This window comes from Gracilinanus agilis, chromosome 2 (genome assembly GCF_016433145.1).
Source record: "Gracilinanus agilis isolate LMUSP501 chromosome 2, AgileGrace, whole genome shotgun sequence".
NCBI classification, from domain to species: Eukaryota; Metazoa; Chordata; class Mammalia; order Didelphimorphia; family Didelphidae; genus Gracilinanus; species Gracilinanus agilis.
The window spans coordinates 538543907-538566160 of NC_058131.1; the positions used below are offsets into that span (position 1 = coordinate 538543907).

Sequence of the window (22254 nt, forward strand, 5' to 3'; positions counted from 1 at the left end):
GGCCTTAGACACTTCCCAGCTGTGTGACCCTGGGCAAGTCACTTGACCCCCATTGCCCACCCTTACCACTCTTCCACCAAGGAGCCAATACACAGCAGTTAAGGGTTTAAAAAAAAAAAGTAAAAGCAGGATCCCATTTCTAACATCTAGCCAAGTGTGCAGAGGAATCATAAGGCAAGAATCCCAATCCAAAGGGGAGTCTATTATTCTGCCACTAAACAGTTTTCCAGCTTGTTAATGAGTGAAAGTCTAATAGCAGTGTACTCTTGCTCAGACCCGAACCCAGGTAGGAAATTATGAAGTTCAGACCAAGGCCAGAGGAGGGAAGGGAGTGGCAATCACAATTTTCCCTCCATCAGACCACTTTGGGAGTACTGACAGTTTAAAGGTCCCTAACTGGTCCCTGAGACACTGGAATAACACAGCATTCAGTACCCCAAAAAATCACCAATTGGACCAGTCCAGAACTTTCCTCTGGAATTGTGATAGAGCACAATAGTAATATGAAGTCTGAAGTCAGAAAGTAGACTGGAAGAATGAACAAACAAAAAGAACACCCTATCTTAATGAGCTATTATGGTTGCAAAGATGCTCAAAACAAATACAGAAGAGAATAACTACAAAATCACCACAAGCAATATCTCAGAGAAGAACGCAGCTTAAGTACAAACCCAATTAGAATTCCTAAAATAATTGAAGGAAGATTCAAAAAAGGGTTTTTTAATCTTTTTTATAAATTAAATTGAGGAAAAACAATGGAAAAGAATGATGAGAAAGAATTATACTTAATTATTATCAGAGTAACGACTAAACAAGATTCCAAAAAAATTAATGAGGAAACATAGGTAGAAAGGTGAAAGACTCAAAATGAGACAAAAAAATTTTTGGACATGGCCAATGTGGAAATTTATTTTGATTGGCTATACGTGTTCATAATGATTTATTTTCTTGTATTCTCAAGTAGTTGGGGCTTGGGGGAATGGGAGGGTGAAGAGGTGGATATTGACTGATTAAAATAAATAAAAAATATTTTAAATTCAGTTATTTCAGCTAGCATTTAAAATTCCTTACATGGTTGAATGTTTAGAAAGATTAACTGCTTTATCAACTAGTAAAGAATAGAAGTCATAAGGAAGAAATTGAGCCAAAGATATCCAGGATTCTAATGGACCATCTACTTGAAAATGTGGACTGTATAGCCCAAAACAATTCATCTGTTTTCATATCAAGATATTAGTGAGCTAATTGGGCACAGTTTAAGGTTAAAGTCACTTTTAAGTCTTTACTATTCTGAAGTACTCTCAACTCTGTTCAACTCCATGTATATACATTCTCTCTCTACTTTCTTGTTTGGAGCTAATGTTGGTGATAAGAAAGACAGCAATGGCAGACTATCACTTTGCATTTTTAAAACACCTTTATTTTCTAAATGCCTTCCCAGGAGCCCATTTAACAATTTTGTGAACTCAGAAGGAGTCAAGAAATATTATCCCTTCTTTTAGTTGGAAGAAACTGGTTGAGGGTAAACAGCTCCTGAAAAGTTGTACATTCTTCAAAGCATAGCTAGAACTTAGCCCTACTCTCTTTCAATCCAGTTATACTTTCCACCAGGCTCTGCTAGTTCTTATAGATTTGGGGACTGAGAGACAATGTGGTGTTGTAGATTGAGTATTGTGCTCTCTCTGATCAAGAAGGCCAAGGTTTGAATCCTTCATCCTACACTAGATGTATGAGCCCAATCAAATTATTTACCCTCTGTTGATCTATTTCTTTATCTATAAAATGAGGATAAGACCTGTGTTGCTGATCTCAGAGGGTTAATGTCATAATTTAGTGAAATAATGTATAGAAATCATTTTAAACATATGCATATGTGTATGTATTGTAAAGGTAAATTACCAGGGAAGTTAACTAAATATTATCTGTGGGTTCACAGTGGGGTGTGAGGGTGATAGGAATGACAGATGACAGGACCAAACAAGGTAGGAAGACCAGGTTTAACTACTAGGAGGTAACTGTTAACAGAAAATGGCAGTTAGGTCCCAACAGTCACTCAGCCCACCTAGGCAAGGGCCTATGGAACCAGCAGGCAAAAGGCAAAGGTTTATAACAGTTTAATTGAGGAAAACAATAAAGGATGGGAATAAGGGATTCTACTCTTACAAGCTAAGGGCAAACCACAGGGTCAAGGGAGGGACTTATCTACACTAATCTAAGACCTAAGCAAGGCAAGGCCCAGAGAACAACAGGACTGGAGTGGAAATCCTCACAGTAGAGTCCAGAGATGTTTTCAGGATGCCAGGAACCAACCCCTCCAGAACTGATGGTCCAAAGTAACCCAGTAGGGAGAGGAAGTCTGCAAGCTGTCCACCAGATCACAGATCACTCCCTACTCAGTGCTGTCATGCAGGATAGATGTCCTCTGCTTCCAACCCTCACCACACTCCAGGATCCCAGGGAATCAGGGTGCAACTCCACAAGCTCTGAGGTCTCCCAGGGAATCAGTTACTGCTTGTCCCAACCACCATGGAGTCCTCTCAGAGAGAAAGAAGACACTTCCTGCTTCTTCATTCCATTTTGGAATTCTCCAGCCCTTCCTGCTAGGTCTAATACTAATACTAAGCTAATAACTAAATAATCTTCCTCACAAAAGTATGCATGCATGCAAGTTGTATGTCAGTTTTTCTCCTGAACTGTGATTTTATTGGTGTAGTGAGCTCTTGGTGAGGAATTCCCTCTAACAATACAGATCAGCACAATGTAATTTTTTATACCTTAGACTGCAGTGATGGGCAAACTATAGCCCGTGGACCAGATGCACCCCCTGAAATGTTCTATCAGGCTGCATGACTTTATTCCTAATCTGAAGAATACAATGAAAAGGATACAATACAATGAAACTTCGAAAGAGTTGCCTTAGAAACAGACTGACAGATGAGCATTTCCTTTCCTTTGGCCGCCTCTTTAAAAAGTTTGCCTATCACTGCCTTAGAGAATTCCCTTGGGCACTGAGAAGTTAGGTGACTTGTTGAAGACCACATAGGCAGTATATATGACAGAATGTACTGGAACTCAGATCTTCCTGACTCCAGGCATAGCTCTCTATCAGCTATCCCATGTTAAAAGTACCATATAAATGTCAATTATTATCGTTGTCTTATTGTTATTATTGCAATAATTATAACAAATTTCTATGGCATATTCTAGTCATTAGGTCATGTCTCACTCTAGATATTTAACAGGTGCCAAATTTTCAGTTTAGTGATATGCCATATACTCTTCACCAGTTCTTTGCAAAGTCTATGTTGATCATTAAATCTAGTCTCCCTAAAAATGGTCTTTCTTGTTTTCTTTTGGAACTGACCTGGTCCTGACTTTCTATCGTAACTCCCTCCTCTTTCCATAAGCAAGTCCATATGATTCAACAGTTGTCATCCTCATCTCACACAATGGAACTTGTAAACAGCCCTGAGACAAGTTGTAATACTGCCATTATTCTTTTATAATCCTAAAGGCTATTACACAGGTAGAATAAATAACTGTGTTTTTTATAATCAAATATCAGTATGTTAATGTAGGCTTATCCTGTTTTGGCTCACTAAATACCTCAATACCAATCCAGGAAGAGAAAAGACAACAGAAATATGTACCTCATCCTGTTTTGACCTTCTCTGTTAGGTCAATATTTTGTAAACTTTTCTTTCCATGTAGCTTGGAGAATCTGAGTATTTGATATGATGAATTCTATTCAAATTATTCCTCTTAAGTTTTTATGAAGCAATATTATATTAAGTGATAATCAACAACAGTTTAGACTCTGATAATGGTCCCTTTTCAGGGCATTTTGTTGGTTGAGTAGTCACACATTCAACAAATACAGCTTAGACTAGCCCTAAGTCTATGTACCAGGCAAGGAGGAAGAAGAGAAGAAAGTAGGTGATTATCAGTTACCCTAGCCCTGTGTAGGCAAACCTATGGCACTTGTGCTGGAGGGGGCTGCTTCCCTACCTTCTTCCTTGTGCACCTGAGGACATTTTTCACATCACCCAACCCTCTGCCCAGCAGCCCAATGGGAGCACACAGTGGGTATGGTGGGCAGCTCACAGGTGGCAGAACTAAAGAAGAGCAGAGGGCTGGGGCCACTCTCCACATGTGCCCCATCACTTGCCCCTCTGCCCAGCAGCCCAGTGGGAACTCTTCCTCCCTCCCCTGTCTGGGGTAAAGGGAGGGGGCCTGGAGGCAATGGGGACGGAATGTGACACTCGGTCTCTGGGGGAGGTGGGCATGGTACTTGTTCTGGGGGATAGGATGTGGGTGGGGCCTGGCATTCTGTCTCTAGCAGTTTTGCCATCACTGCCCTAGACTATACCACTTAGGGTTCAGTGAACATTTTCAGATCCCTGCCTCAAGATGGCTCCTGAGATTCTTGAAAAAACATAGCACTTTATACCTGAAGAAAATAGTAGTAAGATCTTGGACAATACAACTCAGAACAATCAAAAACCTAGATATTACCTCTTGAATTAAAAGCCTATACCTAAAACAAAGTCTTAATTTGGGAAGTAAGGTGAAAGAATGAGTAAATGAAAAAAAGGCTTCTGCTATAAAGAACTGTTACAGTGACAGGGATATTCAAAAAGCAAATTCTGAAGAAGAAAAAAAAAACTCAAAAAATCTACAAGGAAAACATCAAAGAAAGACAGTTTAGTCATAGAATCAACAAGAAAATCCAGAAGAAATCAAGATTTTATTTCCTTATATTCCTAATCATTTATAAAGTTTAAATGATTTTATAAGTGAAATGAGAACAGTGGTTTAAAGAATTATAAAAGAAATTACATCTTTGAAGGAAAGAATTGATTGGAGAATGAATAGATTAGTACAATGAAGTACAAAATTTTACCAAAGTAAGAAATTACTTAAAAATTATAATAGACCAAACAAAAGTTTTTTTAAATGAGTCTGTGCAACAACCAGAAATATTCAAAGAAATTCAGAAGATTGAAAAAATATATATCTAATTTCCAAAACAACAGCCCTGGAAAACAGATCAAGAAATAAAATTTAAGCATCACTAGACTATTTAAAGCTGCTCATTTTTTAATGACAATGAGTATCATATTTCAAGAAATTGTGAAAGAAAACTGCCAAGATCTGGTAGAACTGAAAGCAATTAGAGAAAAATCTGCCTTTCCTGTCCTATTAAAAAAAATCCCTAAATGAAAATTCTAAGGAATAACATACTGCAGACAGCCAGGAAAAAAAGAATTCAAAGTACTGAAGAGTACTAGTTATAATCATACAGATTTAGCAGCCACTGACATAATGGAATGAAAAGTATATAATATAACATTTTAAAAGGCAAAAGATAAAGGCTTACAACCAAGGATAACTTACCCAACAAAATTTAGTATAATTCGAAAAGCAAAAAAATAAATTTTAATTAAATAGAAGACATCTAAATACTCCTAATAAAAAAACAGAACCAAGAGAAATTAAAGAAAATATAATTAGGGATTAATCATAAATAAACTCTAACCTCAGTTAATTGTGAAGATGGGGGAAGAAAGAAAGCAAGGAAAGAAGGAAGGAAGGAAGGAAGGAAGGAAGGAAGGAAGGAAGGAAGAAAATAAAAAACTTGTACTATGTCTACTGCTCTGGCACCCACCTCTTCTTCTTTATGAAGAGGAAGGAGGGAAGCAAAGAGAAAAAAAGAAAAGAAAATGATAGAGAGAAATATACAATTAATGGTCATGACTATAAATTTGAATGGATAAATATGCCTCAAAAATGGAAAAGAATATTAGAATGAACCAGAAAGCAGAATTAAACATTATATACTTTAAAAGAAATAATTGAAGGATAAACACTGTATTAAAGGAGGCTAGAGCAAAATCTATTATGCTATCAATTCATTTTAAAAAATTAAAGATTAGCAATAATGATCTCAGACAAGGAAACTGTAGGTATTATTAAAGGAAATAAAAGGACTATATATTATGCTGAAAGGTACCAAAGTTCTGGTACCTATGCTGAAAGGTTCAAAGATTTGTTGTGAGGATAAAATGAGGTAACATTTATAAAAGTGCTTAGCACATTACCTGACACATGATAATGATCATTGAATCTTAAATGCTTATTCCTTTCCCTACCATATGCACCAAATGATATTATATCTATAATTAAAGAATAATTTAAATAAGGTATAGAGAGGCATAGGAAGTAAATCAATAATAATAGGGAATCTCAATGTGTTCTTTGATCATAACATTTTTTTTAAACCCTTGTACTTCGGTGTATTGTCTCATAGGTGGAAGATTGGTAAGGGTGGGCAATGGGGGTCAAGTGACTTGCCCAGGGTCACACAGCTGGGAAGTGGCTGAGGCTGGGTTTGAACCTAGGACCTCCTGTCTCTAGGCCTGACTCTCACTCCACTGAGCTACCCAGCTGCCCCGATCATAACATTTTTTTAAAAAATGAAAGTTAAAGACATAAATAGAATTTTAGAAAAGTTAGATATGATATGCCATTGGAGATCACTGAATGAGAATAGAAACTGTATATATATATTTCTTATGTGGGACTTTGAAAAAATCAGCCATATCTTAAGGCACAAAATTATTAGAAACAAAGATAGAAAAGTAAAGTAACATCCATAACCACAATTCAGTTTAAAATATATTTTATATAAGACCATCAGAGTAAATTTATAGACTAAATTGGTCCTAAAAATAGGTAGGCCAGAGATCAAATCATGAAAAAAAATAGATATTTTCACTAAAGATACCAAAATTTGAAGAAGTACTTATGGGAGAACTTCTTAAATTAAGGCCTTATGGACCTCCAAAAGTCCATGGATTACAGAGGATGCATGAACTTGCATGTGGAAAAATACATCTTTATTTTCCATGACCTCTAAATAAAATTTAGCATTTCTTTCTATTATGAATTAAAAAAAACATTCTGAGTCTGTAGACTTCATTTTGCTAACAAATGGATACATCACAAAGAGGTGATGAAAGCCTGAGCTAGAGTTCTGGTTGTGTGACTGGAGAGAATAAGGCATATACAAGAGGTGTTATAAAGGGAGACACAACAAGATTTGGCAGTGAATTGGATATATGTGTGAATAAGAAGAGTCAAGCCACATTAAAATTGCAAGCCTTACAGTTTTCAGATAAAGAAATCAAAGCTATCAGTAATCATATGAAAAAATGTTCTAAATTCCTCTTGATTAGGGAAATGCATATTAAAACAACTGTGAGGTACCACGTAACCCTATCAGATTGGCCAATGTGACAGTAAAGGAAAATGATAAATGTTGGAGGGGATGTGGCAAAATTGGGACACTAATGCATTGCTAGTGGAGTTGTGAATTGATCTAACCATTCTGGAAGGCAATTTGGAATTATGCCCAAAGAGCTATAAAAGAATGCATACCTTTTGAACCAGTAATACTTCTACTGGGTCTATATCCCAAAGAGATTTTTTTTTTTAATGGGAAGACCTGTTTGTACAAAAATATTTGTAGCCGCTCTCTTTCTGGTGGCAAAGAATTATAAACTAAAGAGATATCCCTCAATTGGGGAATGGCTGAACAAATTGTGGTATAGGATGGTGATGAAATACTATTGTGCTATAAGGATTGATGAACAGGATGATTTCAGAAAGAGCTGGAAAGATCTATGTGAACTGATGCAGAGTGAAATAACCAGAACCAGGAGAATATTATAAACAGTAACTGCAATTTTGTGGAACTATCAGATGTGATAGACTTTGCTACTAACAGCAATACAATGATTCAGGCCAATTCTGAGAACTTATGAAAAAGAATGCTATTCACCTCCAGAGAAAGAACTGTTGGAGTAGAAATGCAGATGAAAACATATGACTTATCACTTGTTTACTTGAGTTTATGTTTGGGGGTTTTGTTTCTATAAAATTATTCACTTACAAAAATGAATCATTTGGAAATTTATTTTGCATGATAATAAATGTATAACCCAGATTGAATTGCTTGTCAGTTCTGGGATTGGGGAGGGAAGAAGAGAGGGAGATGATATGGATCGTATAACTTTGGAAAATTTATGTGGAAATTTGTTATCAAAATAAAAAATTTAATAAAGAAAAAAAAAACATTGCAAGCCTCAGTGACTGGGAGGCTAGTGGTACCCTTGACAGTATTAGAGAAGTTCAAGGAGAATTAGAGAGGGAGTTGAGTTCTGCTTTAATCATGTTGAGTTTGAGATGTTAAAAAAGCAATTGTTGATGAAAGAATAGATTTCAGAAAAGAGATCGTTCTGGGTATCATCTGGTTAAAGATCATAAATTATTCCATAAGTTTTCATGCAATAACCAAATGAGGTCACATAGAGAGAGAAAAGAGTCTAGCACGCAGCTTTTAGGGATACCAAGTTAATGGAGACAACACAGATAAAAAACACAAAAAATAGAAAGAGTGGTCAGAGAGCATAGTCAGAAACGAGCAGTGTCACAAAAACTTACTGAGATCATATCTAGAAGGTCATCTGTGTCATCTGCTAAAGAAAGATCAAGAAGCATCAGGATTGCCCAAAAGGCCATTAAATTGGGCAGTTCAGAGAATACTGATAACTTCAGAAAGGGGGCAGTTTTAGTTTATGAGGACTTAGAAGAAAATTAGAGGAGTAGAAGTGAAAGTATCTACTGTAGTTGACTTTCTCAAGGAGTTTAATGACCAAGGGGAGGAGAGATACAGGAAAATAGCCTATAGTCATTATGGGATCAAATGAGTTTTTATAAGGGTTACAAAAACATGGATGTTTGTTGTGGTGCAGAGAGGGGACATAACTGCTTTTGCAGAATTTCTACTGTCAGTTAAAGTTTTAGAATCTTGGGGAAAAAGTTTCAGTTGGACTTGGGAACTCATGGAGGGAACCAGGGTCCAGCTGAGCTCCTTCTTGAGACTGAAACCTAGCTTAGATTTGTAGTTTCTTTGAGATTTGTTAATTTAGATAAATCCTTTGAATCTCCCTACCCTACCTTATTTTCTACCTTCATTTCCCTTGCCTGAATGTCTGATAAGAGTGAATAGGAGAGTGAATCAGAGAGTTAGTTCAAATCTGTGATAGTTAATGTTAGCCTGGCAACAAATTATTTATTGAGTCTTTGTATCCAACTTCCTAATCCCTTTTGATTTCAAAATCACCTTGAGAGCTGAGTAAAGGCAGGTCCTTTCTCAATCTCACATTCCTGCTTCCCTTCCCCCACCTGAGGTTTCTCTAAGCGGCAGTTAGGGCTTCCTTGATCCTCTACCCTGTCAATCTATCCTAGAAGACAATAAACCCCTTTTATGTTTAAACAAGATCTTTTGGCTACTTCATTAGTTGATTAGTAAGAGAGGGAGGAAGAGGAAAAGAGAAACAACATACTCTCTGGGTTTGAGGGAAGCTGAGGGTATCCATTTTGAAGGAAGTGTAACTTCAATACAAGTCCCTTCCTGTGAAACTGACTAAAGCCTATAGTAAATTTCAATCTGTCTCGGCTGATTCTAACTTGGCTGTATAGTGCCCTTTACTTGAAGAGATCAGTCTATTTCCCTTCAGTCTATTTCCCTTCAGTGTTTTGTCTTTAGCCTAAGTCCCAATCTGTATTTCCCTGCTGTGGTTTGTCTGCTTAGATTAATTCATCCTCTCCCTGGCAACCCTTGTTACCTCAGTGTTATATTCCCTAAACTCAGACATTCCCTTATTTCTCCTACCACCTCAACTACCATCCTTCATCATTGAACCTTCCTCATCCAATATATTGCCTTAACTTCCCTACTACCTAGTCTATTCCCTTGATTACCTCCAGCCTTGGGTCCCTTGCCTTGTCTTATTCCCTGATCCTACCAGTTATTACCCTAGCTTCAGCCTCATATTATATCCTTCCAATTCCCTTATTACATCCTACCTAATCCCATATTACACTCTCCTAATCCCATATTACATCTTAAAGGTCCCCTATTACATTGTAGACAACAGGGAAGCAGCTGGGAGACAGTTGAAATTAAGGGTAGACAAAAGTAGAGAGGAGAGTGAGGTATAAGGATGATATTAGGAATTAAGTCTTGTTATACTAGTTTAGAGATACGAAGTGGAGAAGCTGGCTTGAGAAACAATTGGAGTTTTAAACAAATCTGAGACAGTGTCAGTTTCAAATGTTGACAGTGTTTGGGGGAGCGGTAACGGTTTTTCTGTGACAGTTAGTCAAGGTGTGGCAGTTACTCTGGGGGAAGTAGTTACTCTCTCCCTGTCTCTCTCTTTCAGAGTGCTGGGAGCAGGTGACGTTTTCATTTGTGGAAACAGGAGAAGCAGCTCCTTGTGGAACCAGGGAGTTTTATTTGGGTGGAGTTAGAATCCCTTAGAGTTAGAAATCCTTTTTTTCCCCCTTATATTCTCAATAAATAGTTTATTTTTATATAACAAGAGTCTCCTTAATGTCCTTGAGCCTGGCCCTGACAAGAAGTTCACTTAATGAGCTTCACTTCAATCATATAAACTGAAGATACTTTGTAAACACAACAAGCAAAGTATCAAATTAGTTTATAATCAATAATCAATTCATTTACCCATTATTTTTACAGGGGTCAATTTACTGTAGCATTCCAGAAGGGATGCATGCAATCAAGGATGCTTGTAGAGAGGCAGTGGTTGGAGAGAAATCCATTAGACAGACATGATATTAGATTATGCAAGTAATCCCTTGAGTTTGACAACATGGTGGCAAATAGACTCTGTCCTATAAGGCCCCCAAAGGACTTTCTCATTCAGGTAGCAGCAACTAGAGATATAGAAGTATGGTCAAGAGGCCAGAAGGCCTTCTTCTCCTTAAAGAAAACCCTCTGGGGGGAGGAAAGGAAATAGATCTTTTCTCTAAAAGATATTAAAACATTAGAAAAGGTTCCAAGACAAGTCCCACCTGAATCAGGAGATGGACAACAAATCTTTATATTCTTCTCAATAAAAGGGTCTAAGAGGAAGCCACTGGGTACACAGATAAAAGTGTTCTTATTTTGAATTTCAGTATTAGATGTAATTTTGCATTGAGTGAAGATTTTTAACAGTCAAAAGTTTTCAATATGGTCTCTTCAGATTTTAGTAGCTCCTCATTTTAGTCTCTTATTTAATCTATTCTAGGCTTAGGGATGAAGTCAAGTTTTTTGTTTGTTTTTATTGTTGCCATGTGCTAGTGAACAATAAATTGTTTAACTTAGAGCTAAAGATGTCATTAACAAAAATAGTATGAAGCCCTTTTCTATAACCAATATTTGTTTCCAATTTTGTCATAATATAGCAACAATACATAATGAAGGTAATCTAGTCTCCAGTCCATCTTTGTTCACTCATGTGTTTATTTTAGTAGTCAACATCATTTCCACTAACGTATTTCCAGCAAATGAAATAATTGATATTTCTGATGTAATCATAGCCTGACCTTTTTATTGTACCAAAATACAAAGGAGCATCACTTTTTCTGCTATCCTCAATGTTAAGGTGTTCCAAGTTGTTTAATGCAGGACCATTTTGGCCGTGAGAGCCATAAACACCACATTTTTTAAAAAGTAATTTCGCGAGAGCCGTACAGTGCTCACAGTGTGCGCTCCTGTAACAGCGCCTGAAAAAAATTTGACTTTATGGCTCCTGCAGAAAGAGCCATACGTTGCCAACCCCTGTCTTAGATTATAGGGGAAATTTCTTTGTATTTGCTAGTGTATTAACCCAAACAGAACCCACTCATTCAGTGTTCCAAGATTCCTACCAAGCTTTCAAAATTATAATAGCAGTTTCAAGGCACTAGAATTCCCTGCTATATTTTATCCTGATTAACATTACCTTACTTTTCCCTTGATCTTTTCCATGCTCCTTTCTTAACTTTGAATGATGAATTGTTCTTTAGTGGAGTTACCATCTAATTAATCACTAGAGCTATCATTAACCATACAAATCACCCTCACACTGGTTAGTGGTTAGGTGTCCCTCAAATGTCTAACAAATGTTTAGACTTTGGAGGCAGGTAGTGTGCTGGGACATATCAAGGACTGAGAAACCAGTTCTTAGGCTTAGAATGCTACCATAATAATGTTGGTGTGCTAGGTGAACTAAGTCATCAGCAGTAACATGTCTAGCCTCAGCATTTTCTAGATCAAGAGATTAACTAATAATCAGTAAGAAAATTTGAATTAAGCATCCTGCCATGTGGCAATATATTTTATTTTATTTATATATTTTTAATGATTTTTGTTTTTTAGAAAAGTTATCATGGTTACATGATTCATGCTCTTACTTTCCCCTTCACCCCCACCACCACCTCCCCTCCCCCCATAGTTGATGCGCATTTTCCCTGGTTTTAACATGTGTCATCAATCAAGACTTATTTCCAAATTGTTAATAGTTGCATTGGTGTGGTAGTTTTGGATCTACATCCCCAATCATGTCCCCATGTGTTCAAGCAGTTGCTTTTCTTCTGTGTTTCCTCTCCTGTAGTTCTTCCTCTGAATGTGGGTAGCGTTCTTTTCCATAAGTCCCTCAGAATTATTATGGATCATTGCATTGATGCTAGTACAGAAGTCCATTACATTCTATTTTTCCACAGTGTATTGGTCTCTGTGTATAATGATCTTTTGGCTCTGCTCCTTTCGCTCTACATCAGTTCCTGGAGGTCTTTCCAGTTCACATGGAATTGCTCCAGTTTATTATTCCTTTTAGCACAATAATATTCCATCACCAGCATATACCACAGTTTGTTCAACCATTCCCCAATTGAAGGACATACCCTCATTTTCCAGTTTCTTTGCCACCACAAAAATTGCAGCTATAAATGTTTTCGTACAAGTCTATTTATCTATGATCTCTTTGGGGTACAGACCCAACAATGGTATGGCTGGATCAAAGGGCAGGCATTCTTTTATAGCCCTTTGAACATAGTTCCAGATTGCCTTCCAAAATGGTTGGATCAGTTCACAACTCCACCAGCAATGCATTAATGTCCCAATTTGGCCACATCCCCTCCAACATTCATTACTCTCCCCTACTATCATTTAGCCAATCTGCTAGCTGTGAGGTGATACCTCAGCATTGTTTTAGTTTGCATTTCTCTAATTATTGGAGATTTAGAGCACTTTCTCATGTGCTTATTGATAGTTTTGATTTCTTTATCTGAAAATTGCCTATTCATGTCCCTTGACCATTTATCGCCTGGGGAATGGCTTGATTTTTTATACAATTGATTTAACTCCTTGTATATTTGAGTAATTAGACCCCTGTCAGAGTTTTTTGTTATAAAGATTTTTTCCCAATTTGTTGTTTCCCTTCTGATTTTGGCTGCATTGTTTTTGTTTTTACAAAAGCTTTTTAATTTACTATAATCGATCATCCCATTCACATTCGGAGTTGTAATTATCAGTTGTGTGTTCCCCAACATTTTGGTATCCTCTCTTAGTTCTACCTCTTCTTCTTACACTATTTCTTTTTAAAGCAGTGATTTGTTTTAAACCAGTAACCTTTGTCCCCTCCCTTGATTTACTATCCTTTCTACCCCCTCCCTTGTTATTCCCCTTGTTTTATTTTTAAGGCCTAATGAATTCCCTCTTCCTTCTTCTCCCCTCCCTTTTTTGACCTCCCCACTCCTCTGCTCCCCTTGGTTTATCCCTTCTGACTTTCTCAGTAGGGTTAGATAGAGTTCTATATCTCAATGGATATAGCTACTCTTCCCTCTAAGGGTTAATTACACTGAGAGTAAGGTTTAAATATTACCTCTTAATGCTCTCTTCCTCTCCTTCTTATAATAGTATTCATCCCTTCCCCTTCCCATGCCCTCTTTGTGTATAAGAGAATATCCAATTTTTCTTATTCATTCAAGTTTCTCTTGGTGTCCTCTACTATTCACCCCCCTCTTTCCCACCCCCCCATATCATTTTAGACCATTTAGTATTCCAACCTCTCCCTATGAATAATTCTTCTAATTACCATAATAGTGAATACTATAATAGTGAATAGAGTTCACTACAGAGAATTACATATAACATTTCTCCACATAGGAATACAAATAATTAGATCTTATCGAACCCCTTAAAGAGGCAAATTTAAAAAATAAGAGTTTCCTTACTTTCCCTTCTGTTTCTTATTTACCTTTTCATGTTTCTCTTGTTTTTTGTGGTTGGATATCAAACTTTCCATGTAGTCCTGGTCTTTTCTGTGCAAATACTTGGAAATCTCCTATCTTGTTGAATGCCCAAACTTTCCCCTGGAAGTATATAGTCAGTTTTGATGGGTAGGTGATCCTTGGTTGTAGACCCAGTTCTCTTGCCTTTCTGTATATCATATTCCAAGCCTTGTAGTCTTTTAGTGTGGAAGGTGCCAGATCCTGTGTGATCCTGATTGGTGCTCCTTGATATCTGAATTGTCTCTTTCTGGCTTCTTGTAAAATTTTTTCTTTTACTTTTACTTGGAAGCTCTTGAATTTGGCTATTATATTCCTGGGGGTTGTCTTTTCAGGGTTTAGTGTAGAGAGTGATCTATGGATGCTTTCAATGTCTATATTGCCCTCTTGTTGTAGAAATTAAGGCAATTTTGCTGAATAATTTCCTTTAGTGTAGAGTCCAAATTTCTATTAATTTCTGCATTTTCAGGAAGACCAATGATTCTCAAATTATCTCTTCTAGACCTGTTTTCTTGATCTGTCAATTTCTCATTGAGATATTTCATGTTTCCTTCTATTTTATCAGTCTTTTGACTTTGTTTTATTTGTTCTTCTTGTCTTGAGAGATCATTGGCTTCTAATTGCCCAATTCTTGTCTTTAGAGACTGGTTTTCTGCTATATTCTTTTGATTTTCCTTTTTGATTTGGTCTGTCCTGTTTTCCAGCTGTTTGATTTTGGTCTCCAATTTGCTTATAAATTCTTTTGATTTGGGGGCATCTTTTTCTAATTGCCCAATTCTAGCTTTAGAGACTGGTTTTCGGCTATAATCTTTTGGTTTTCCTTTTGAATCTGGTCTGTTTGGTTCTTCAAGGCTTCCAGCTGGTCATTTCTGGTCTTCAGTTTGCTTATCAATTCATTTGATTTCTGACCTCACTTTCTAATTGTGAAATTCTGCCTCTTAAACTGTTATTTTCTTGCCAGTTCTCTACCATCTTTCTCATAATCTCAGATTTGAACTCTTCAATAGCTTGTGACTAGTTTTCATATTTTTGGGAAGGTTTGGATATGATTACTTGTTTGTTCTCCTCTGCTGTTTGCTCTGTTGTCTGGATTTTTTCTGTGTAAAAGTTGTCGAGTGTTAAAGATTCTTCTTGATCTTTCTCTTCTGGAGTTCTTGTCTCTGGCTTGCCATTGTGAGCCTCGTGCCCTCTCAGCTTTATCCTCACACCCAGGGTCTGTCTGTGCTCTTTAGGCTCTTGAGGTCTCAGGTCTAGTTGTTCTCAGGGTCAAACCTCCTGGTGGTCCCTTTGCTTGTTCTTCTGCCCAAAGCTCCTTTAACAGTCTCAGGGTGTTGCTTCCACAGTCATGCACCCCTCTGCACTGGGTCCCCACTCACAGTTGGTGCCTACACTCAGAATCCACATCTGCAGCTGTGACCATGCCTACGCTCAGGGTCTGTGTTCAAAGTCCGCACGTTCTTTAGCCTCTTGGGGTCTTAAGTCCTGCTGCTCTCAGGAGCTGGCCCTGGTGACCCCAGGTAGCTGCCAAGGACTTAATGGGTGCCCCAAATTTGCTCTTAACTCTTGTGGGCTGGCTTTGGCCCTGTAGGTAGTGGAGGGGAGGGGAGAGGGTGCTCAGCTCGCATTTTAGTGAGAGATATTTCACCCCCTTATAGCATGGAAATGCCCCAATCCCACATACCTTCAATACTGAACCCTATTGGGGGTCCCTTCGATCATCTGGATTTGTTTTTATGTCCCCTCAAGGAGTCCTGTATGTTTTGGTTAGGAGAGGTTAAGCAGCTGCTTTTTACTCTGCTGCCATCTTAACCCAGAAGCCTACAATAAGTCCCCTTGGCAATATATTTTAAGAAAAAGGATGGAATTATCTTAAACTCAGGTTACTCCAGTTTTGCTGACGTATCCAATCCATTATGGCATATAGCCACTGAGAAACTGCTCAAATCTTAGCATATCTTTCAAACTTTTGGGAAGCATTGTACAGAGGCCCTTTGTTTCTGGTTTAAATGGACCTTGAATACTAGTATGTATCTAAAGAAGATAACCAGTTATAACAGGAATGAAAGGAAACGGAATTTATAATTCAAAAGGCAGTCTGGAGGTTTAAGGATTGAGAAAAGAATATTCAGGGGATTTGCAGACATATTTTGCATAATATTTTCTTTGTAACTGACTCATTTGTATAGCTAAATAAGAAACCATCAATTGGGGTGTCCAATACCTCAGAAATGCTATTTAAACTGAAAAACCTTTTCTTTGACAGAGTCAGAATGGATGGAAATATGGTATCTCTCTGGATGAAAATGTGAAGACACATCCATTAATAAGACCTTTTAAAACATTAACTGAAAAGGTAAGAATCAATGGAAGTAAGAGAAAGATGTCTCTATACATGTTTTTTCCATCCTAGAGAAGTTTCATCAGTCAGCCATAAGAGGGCTTACAAAGCCCCATGCATTATTTTCTTATGTGTCCTTGCTCATGCCCTTCTCCTTCCTCACAAAACTCTAAATATGTTTGAATGACATGCAATTAAATGTCGGGTAACAGACCTTGTTGAGGGTTTTGAATTTTAAAGTCTTTTATTTAGTGGATTTGTTTTAGCCTCCAAAATTGCTATCTCATCACCTAATAATTCCTGCCATAATTTAAATGAATAATATTTAATATTTAAATAAGTTAGTTTAATTTAAATTAATAGGCACCATGCCATATGCATCACTATGGGATTGAGAAGCTTGTCAAAATAGCTATATTTTTTCAAGTGACTTTTACTTGAATTTTTTCCTAGGAAAAGGAAATTTATCGCTGGCCTGCCAGAGAGTCTCTGAAAACCATGCTAGCAGTGGGTTGGACAGTAGAGAGAACCAGAGAAAGTGAAGCCATCATACAACAGCGAGAAAATGAGAAGCTTCGCAGCATTTCCCAAACCAGCCAAGTAAGACAGGACTACTTAAAGCCAGACTCATTAAACCTATGGGGAAATAGAGTCCATGAAATTTTGTTGGATGAGATTTTCATTAGAATTAGCCCTGAGTGAATGAGTCTGGTTGTCGCATAAGTAAACAAAAATCCTTATTATGCAGTCTTTCTGTCAGAAATTATCTCGTGACACAATAGACCTAGGTAGAATTTGAGAGATGTCCTTATTCTCTTTGCTTATCAGGAAATCTGGGACAACATATGCATCACAATCCTTAATATTCTAAGGCAGATTCCTTGCTTATGGGTAATGTTCACAATATTAGTTCATAATATTATAAAATGGAGTTTTATTTTTAAAGGAATAAACAAAATAAAAATCAAAAAATTAACAATTATTAGTCCCAAAGTACACATAAATCTGCAAAGTCACTTGTAGTCCTGAGAACTCCCATGATAAATTAAAGCCTCAACCTGCCCCCCCAGTCCTGTTTAGTACCAGCTCCTCTACACATCTTGGAAGGAGCATAGATAACCTCTCTCCCTCTGCCTTTGCCTCTTCTCACTCTTCTTCCTCTTTCTCTGTTCATCCTACAACTTCTCATGATTCTATAGCCCAAACAATGAATTTCCCAATTCCTCTGGCCATTCAGGGCTATTCTCTATAAAGTCCTCATATTTGGATTCTGGATGAAAACAACAAATATTACTTGGTCATTCTCACCGTCTTCTTTTCCCTCAGTTGATTCCTTTGCTTACCAACCCCACTCGATCTTTGTACCTCCCTTGGGTCAACTACTCTTCATTTTCCTGTTATACAAAATAAGAAAAAGAGAGGACTTGGAACTATACTAGCTACAAAGAGCAGAAGCCAGGAATATCAATAAAAATGAAGGAAATGATGTCAGATCAAGTAAATTTACTTGCTTTTTCTAGGGCAACAGCTACAATCCAGCTCCACTTGACCTCTCAAATGTTGTGCTTTCTAGAGAAGTCCAGGTTAGTGCTAATGTTTTCACTATACATATTCTTCAGATCAGTTTAATTTACCTTTGACAGTATTTCTTAGTATTAAGATTACATCATAAGTACAGAATATTAGCACAAGAAAGACCTTTAAAAATCATCCAGTTTAGCTCCCTAATTTTACAGGGAATAAAACTGACGCCCAAAAAGGTAAAATGATTTGTCTGCTATTATGGAAATGGTCAATGGTTGAGTTAGGACTATTACCCAGACTTCCTGATATCCATTCTATTGCTCTGTTGCATTCACTGCCAGATAATTATAAAGGTTTCCTACCCCTGAGGGTTGAAGAAAAAAGAATGGATGTTGCCACAAATGAACAGTCTTGCAAGGCTTTGTATTTTATTGATATTTACCATATTGGAAAGTAAAACTGCTAAATGCTTAAAATATTTATTCATTTTAAAATAATAATAAACCAGGGGCAGCTGGGTAGCTCAGTGGATTGAGAGCCAGACCTAGAGACGGGAGGTCCTGGGTTCAAATCTGGCCTCAGACACTTCCCAGCTGTGTGACCCTGGGCAAGTCACTTGACCCCCATTGCCTACCCTTACCACTCTTCTGCCTTGGAGCCAAAACACAGTATTGACTCCAAGACAGAAGGTAAGGGTTTAAAAAAAAAGTAAAATAAAATGATAATAAACCCATTACATTTTATATAAATAACATGTTTAGGAGAAAATTCTATTTTCCAAATCAAAAAATTAGTTAGAAAGGTTGTATTGTTTTTTATATTTTTGCAAATTACTTTTATGTCTGGTTTAATAGAAGACTGGATTCAGTCTGTTGTGAAATGCTGTTTTGGTTGAAGTATATGAAACAAAAATAGATGTGTAGTTGGAAAAGGGAGAAGTACTTTAATAGGCAAATAATATCTTAGTATTGTTATGAAAATAGTTTAACCTCATGGACCTCCTGAAAAAAAATCTCAGTGACCACAGGGCTCCCCAGAATATGCTTTGGAAATTGCTAGCCTAAAATATCTAGAGTGTTAGGAATATATCTCACTGTGTAAAGACAGGAAAAGTGTTGTCATATAGTTCAGGGCTTAAAATTTCTCTCAATATCTTTAATACTGTTTGACAATTCAATACAAGATGGGCTGTGGATTCAGTGCAGCCTGATACAGCATGGTAGAAAGTAATGAACAGAAAAGTATAGTGTTGAAGCGATCAACAAAAACAACTAGCAATTAATCCATGAAGCTCCATTATTTGATTATAGAAGTTTTTCAATTGTCTATGTAAGTGAACTTCATTCAAGTGCTATTGCCTCAGTAACAAATGCACCCAAAACCCACCTCTTTAGACTCATTGAAGCATTGCTTTAGAAAACTTGAAAGAGATTTCAGAGATCATCTAATCCTACCCTCACCCATCTTGCAAATGAGGAAGCTAAAGCTTACAATGATTCACCCAAGGTCACAGATAGTTGTGAATACTCTGGAACCATGAGTCCAAATTGTGCAGTCTTTCCACAGTATCCGCCTTACTTCCATTTTGCAAAATCAATTGTATTTTATACCAATTAGGTATTCACCATGGCTCCTTACAAATGTCTCTGACATTTCATGTCAGCATAGAGGAGTATAAAACTCCTCTAAGAGAATGAAACAGCTTTTAGAATATCTCTAATAACTCCTATTTCTCGACCCCATTTCTTTTTCAGCCTCTGCTTTTCACTCCCTTTACATTTTCAAGCTGTGGCAACACGGCCAGTGATACTTCATTTCAGCTTAATCACCTATTTTTAGATATTTGCAAGATGTTCAAAAGGCACTTTCCTTTAATAATCACATGGCACTTATGTGAATGAATTTTATTAGTAAAGTTTAATTTACACCAATTTCTCACCAACATGTGTCCCATTTGTTTCCTTACCTTGATGAATGGAGATCCATAGTCTGTTTTCCTAATGACTGTACCAATGTAAATTTATGTTCCTTCTATACTCATAACCTAAAAAGCAGCAAACCAGAAAAATATAAGTAACTGAATTTCTCCTTCCCAGTCTGTTCACCACATCAACAGGAATAGAAAAGACTGACCACTTCAGAGATTTTCTCAGTCCTGAGATTCTGAAATTCTATTGTAAAATGGCATACTATCGATTTGTAGCTTCTTCTTGAAATGTTTATTTTTCATATATCACCCTAACAGACTAAGTTGAAAAACAGAAAGAGTTAGATTTTTTGTGAGACTGTATAACTAATGAGGTAAAGAAGCTTAGAATAAGTAATGATAGGAAATACCCAGCAATGAGCCAAATGCTTTCATTAACATTTCTTTCGTAAGCCATCCAAAAATAACCTCTCACTGATAGGCTCATTTTTCTTTCTGCCACCAATCTATTCACATTCTCAATATTTTTCCCTTGGCAGGGAATGGTGGAGGTTGTGGCTGAGAATTATCATAATATCTGGGCCAAAAAGAAAAAGATGGAACTGGAAAGCAAAGGTAAGGCTATTTATAGAGTATTAAGAGGAAATAACATTGTGCATCAGATGTGTTACTTGCTGGAAATGAAAGAGAAGAAACAAAATTCATTATAGTTCTCTTAATTTGTCATAGGTGGAGGTAGTCACCCTCTCTTAGTACCATATGACACCTTAACAGCCAAGGAAAAGTTCAGGGACCGAGAAAAATCCCAGGAACTATTTAAATTCCTCCAAGTGAATGGTATTGTTGTATCTAGGTAAGTAATTTTTCCCAAATGTTCCCTCTATTGCTATTTCCTGTCTTCAGTTACCTTGGCTTTTCACCCTGTCCTAATCTCTGGCTAATATTTTAAGAGAAAACAAACGGCTGAGTCTTTTGGAATTGGAAAATATTAATTTTGAAAAAATGAGTTAATATTAAATTGAGTAACTTGAGGTAAAAAATGGAGCCCAGGAGGAAGAATCAAACAATCTCAGAAGTAGAATGGGCCTCAGAACTCATCTGGTCCAACTGATATCTGAACAAAAATCTTCACTCTAGAGTGCTTTAAAAATACTCATTCAGTCTTTGCCTGAAGACACCTTCAGTCAGGGGAAACTTCCATCTTCCAAACTATTCACAGTTACATTTTTAGATAGCTCTTATGACTATGAAGTTGGCAGGGGGTTTTCTTATACCCTTCCTAATTATGTCATTACAATTTCCCCATTCTTACCACTTCTGCCCTTGTGACCAACCTTGGTCTGACCCATCTTCTGGGTGAATAGGATTCCTTCAAGATCCATATTGAGTCCCCCACCCACCCACCCACCACATTTTGTCTTCTGCTCAGCCTACATTGCAAAGCACTTTGGCTCATCTGATCCTCACATCATTACTTGAGTAGGTTGGTGCTATTATTATCCCCATTTTACAAATTAGGAAGCTGAAGCTAAGAGAAATTAAATGATAAACTCAGTATGACAAAGCTAATTAAGATCAAAGGCAGTATTCAAACCTAGGTTTTCTTGACTCCAAGTCCAGTGCTCTATTCACTACACTAAGCTGCCTTGTTAGATTTAGTGGATTTAGTCAGTGGAGTCCCACCCCTGGTTTGTTAGCCACATCTGCATAGTCTTGGGTCAGTTATGAAAAATGAGGTGATTAGGTGAGACAGCCTGCCTTATCTTTCCCAACTCTAAATCTATGATCCTGTAATCTCAAAGCGCTTCATCTTCCTGAATACTTTCCAGTTTATCGATGTCTTTCCTAAACGTGCTGCCAAGAACTGAGTACATTACTCCTGATTGTTCTGACCAAGGCCAGGTAGAGGGATACTACTTTCTCTTGATTTTGTACTCTGTGCCTTTCCTAATGTAACCTAAAATCATATTATCTTTTTTTGGATGCCATATCATGATATTGCTACATTTTTTACTAAGAGTATACCCTAAACCCCTCTCTTTCAGAAAAACTACAATCTCAGCCAATTCCCAGCTGTGTGACCCTGGGCAAGTCACTTGACCCCCCATTGCCTATCCGTATCACTCTTTTGCCTTGGAGCCAATACACAGTATTGACTCCAAGACAGAAGGTAAGGGTTTTTAAAAAGAAAGAAAGAAAGGAAGGAAGGAAGGAAGGAAGGAAGGAAGGAAGGAAGGAAGGAAGGAAGGAAGGAAGGAAGGAAGGAAGGAAGGAAGGAAGGAAG

At 37.2% G+C, this 22254-nt stretch overlaps 1 protein-coding gene across 1 annotated transcript in view; it reads left to right on the top strand.

The window, feature by feature from the left end:
- RYR3 (ryanodine receptor 3) overlaps positions 1–22254 on the top strand; it is a 570927-nt gene that overhangs the window by 393984 nt on the left and 154689 nt on the right. The window contains exons 50-54 of the mRNA XM_044660040.1: positions 16445–16534; positions 16973–17119; positions 18040–18102; positions 20510–20585; positions 20700–20823. Coding sequence (XP_044515975.1) covers positions 16445–16534; positions 16973–17119; positions 18040–18102; positions 20510–20585; positions 20700–20823 — 500 coding nt within the window. The remainder of the gene's footprint in view (positions 1–16444; positions 16535–16972; positions 17120–18039; positions 18103–20509; positions 20586–20699; positions 20824–22254) is intronic.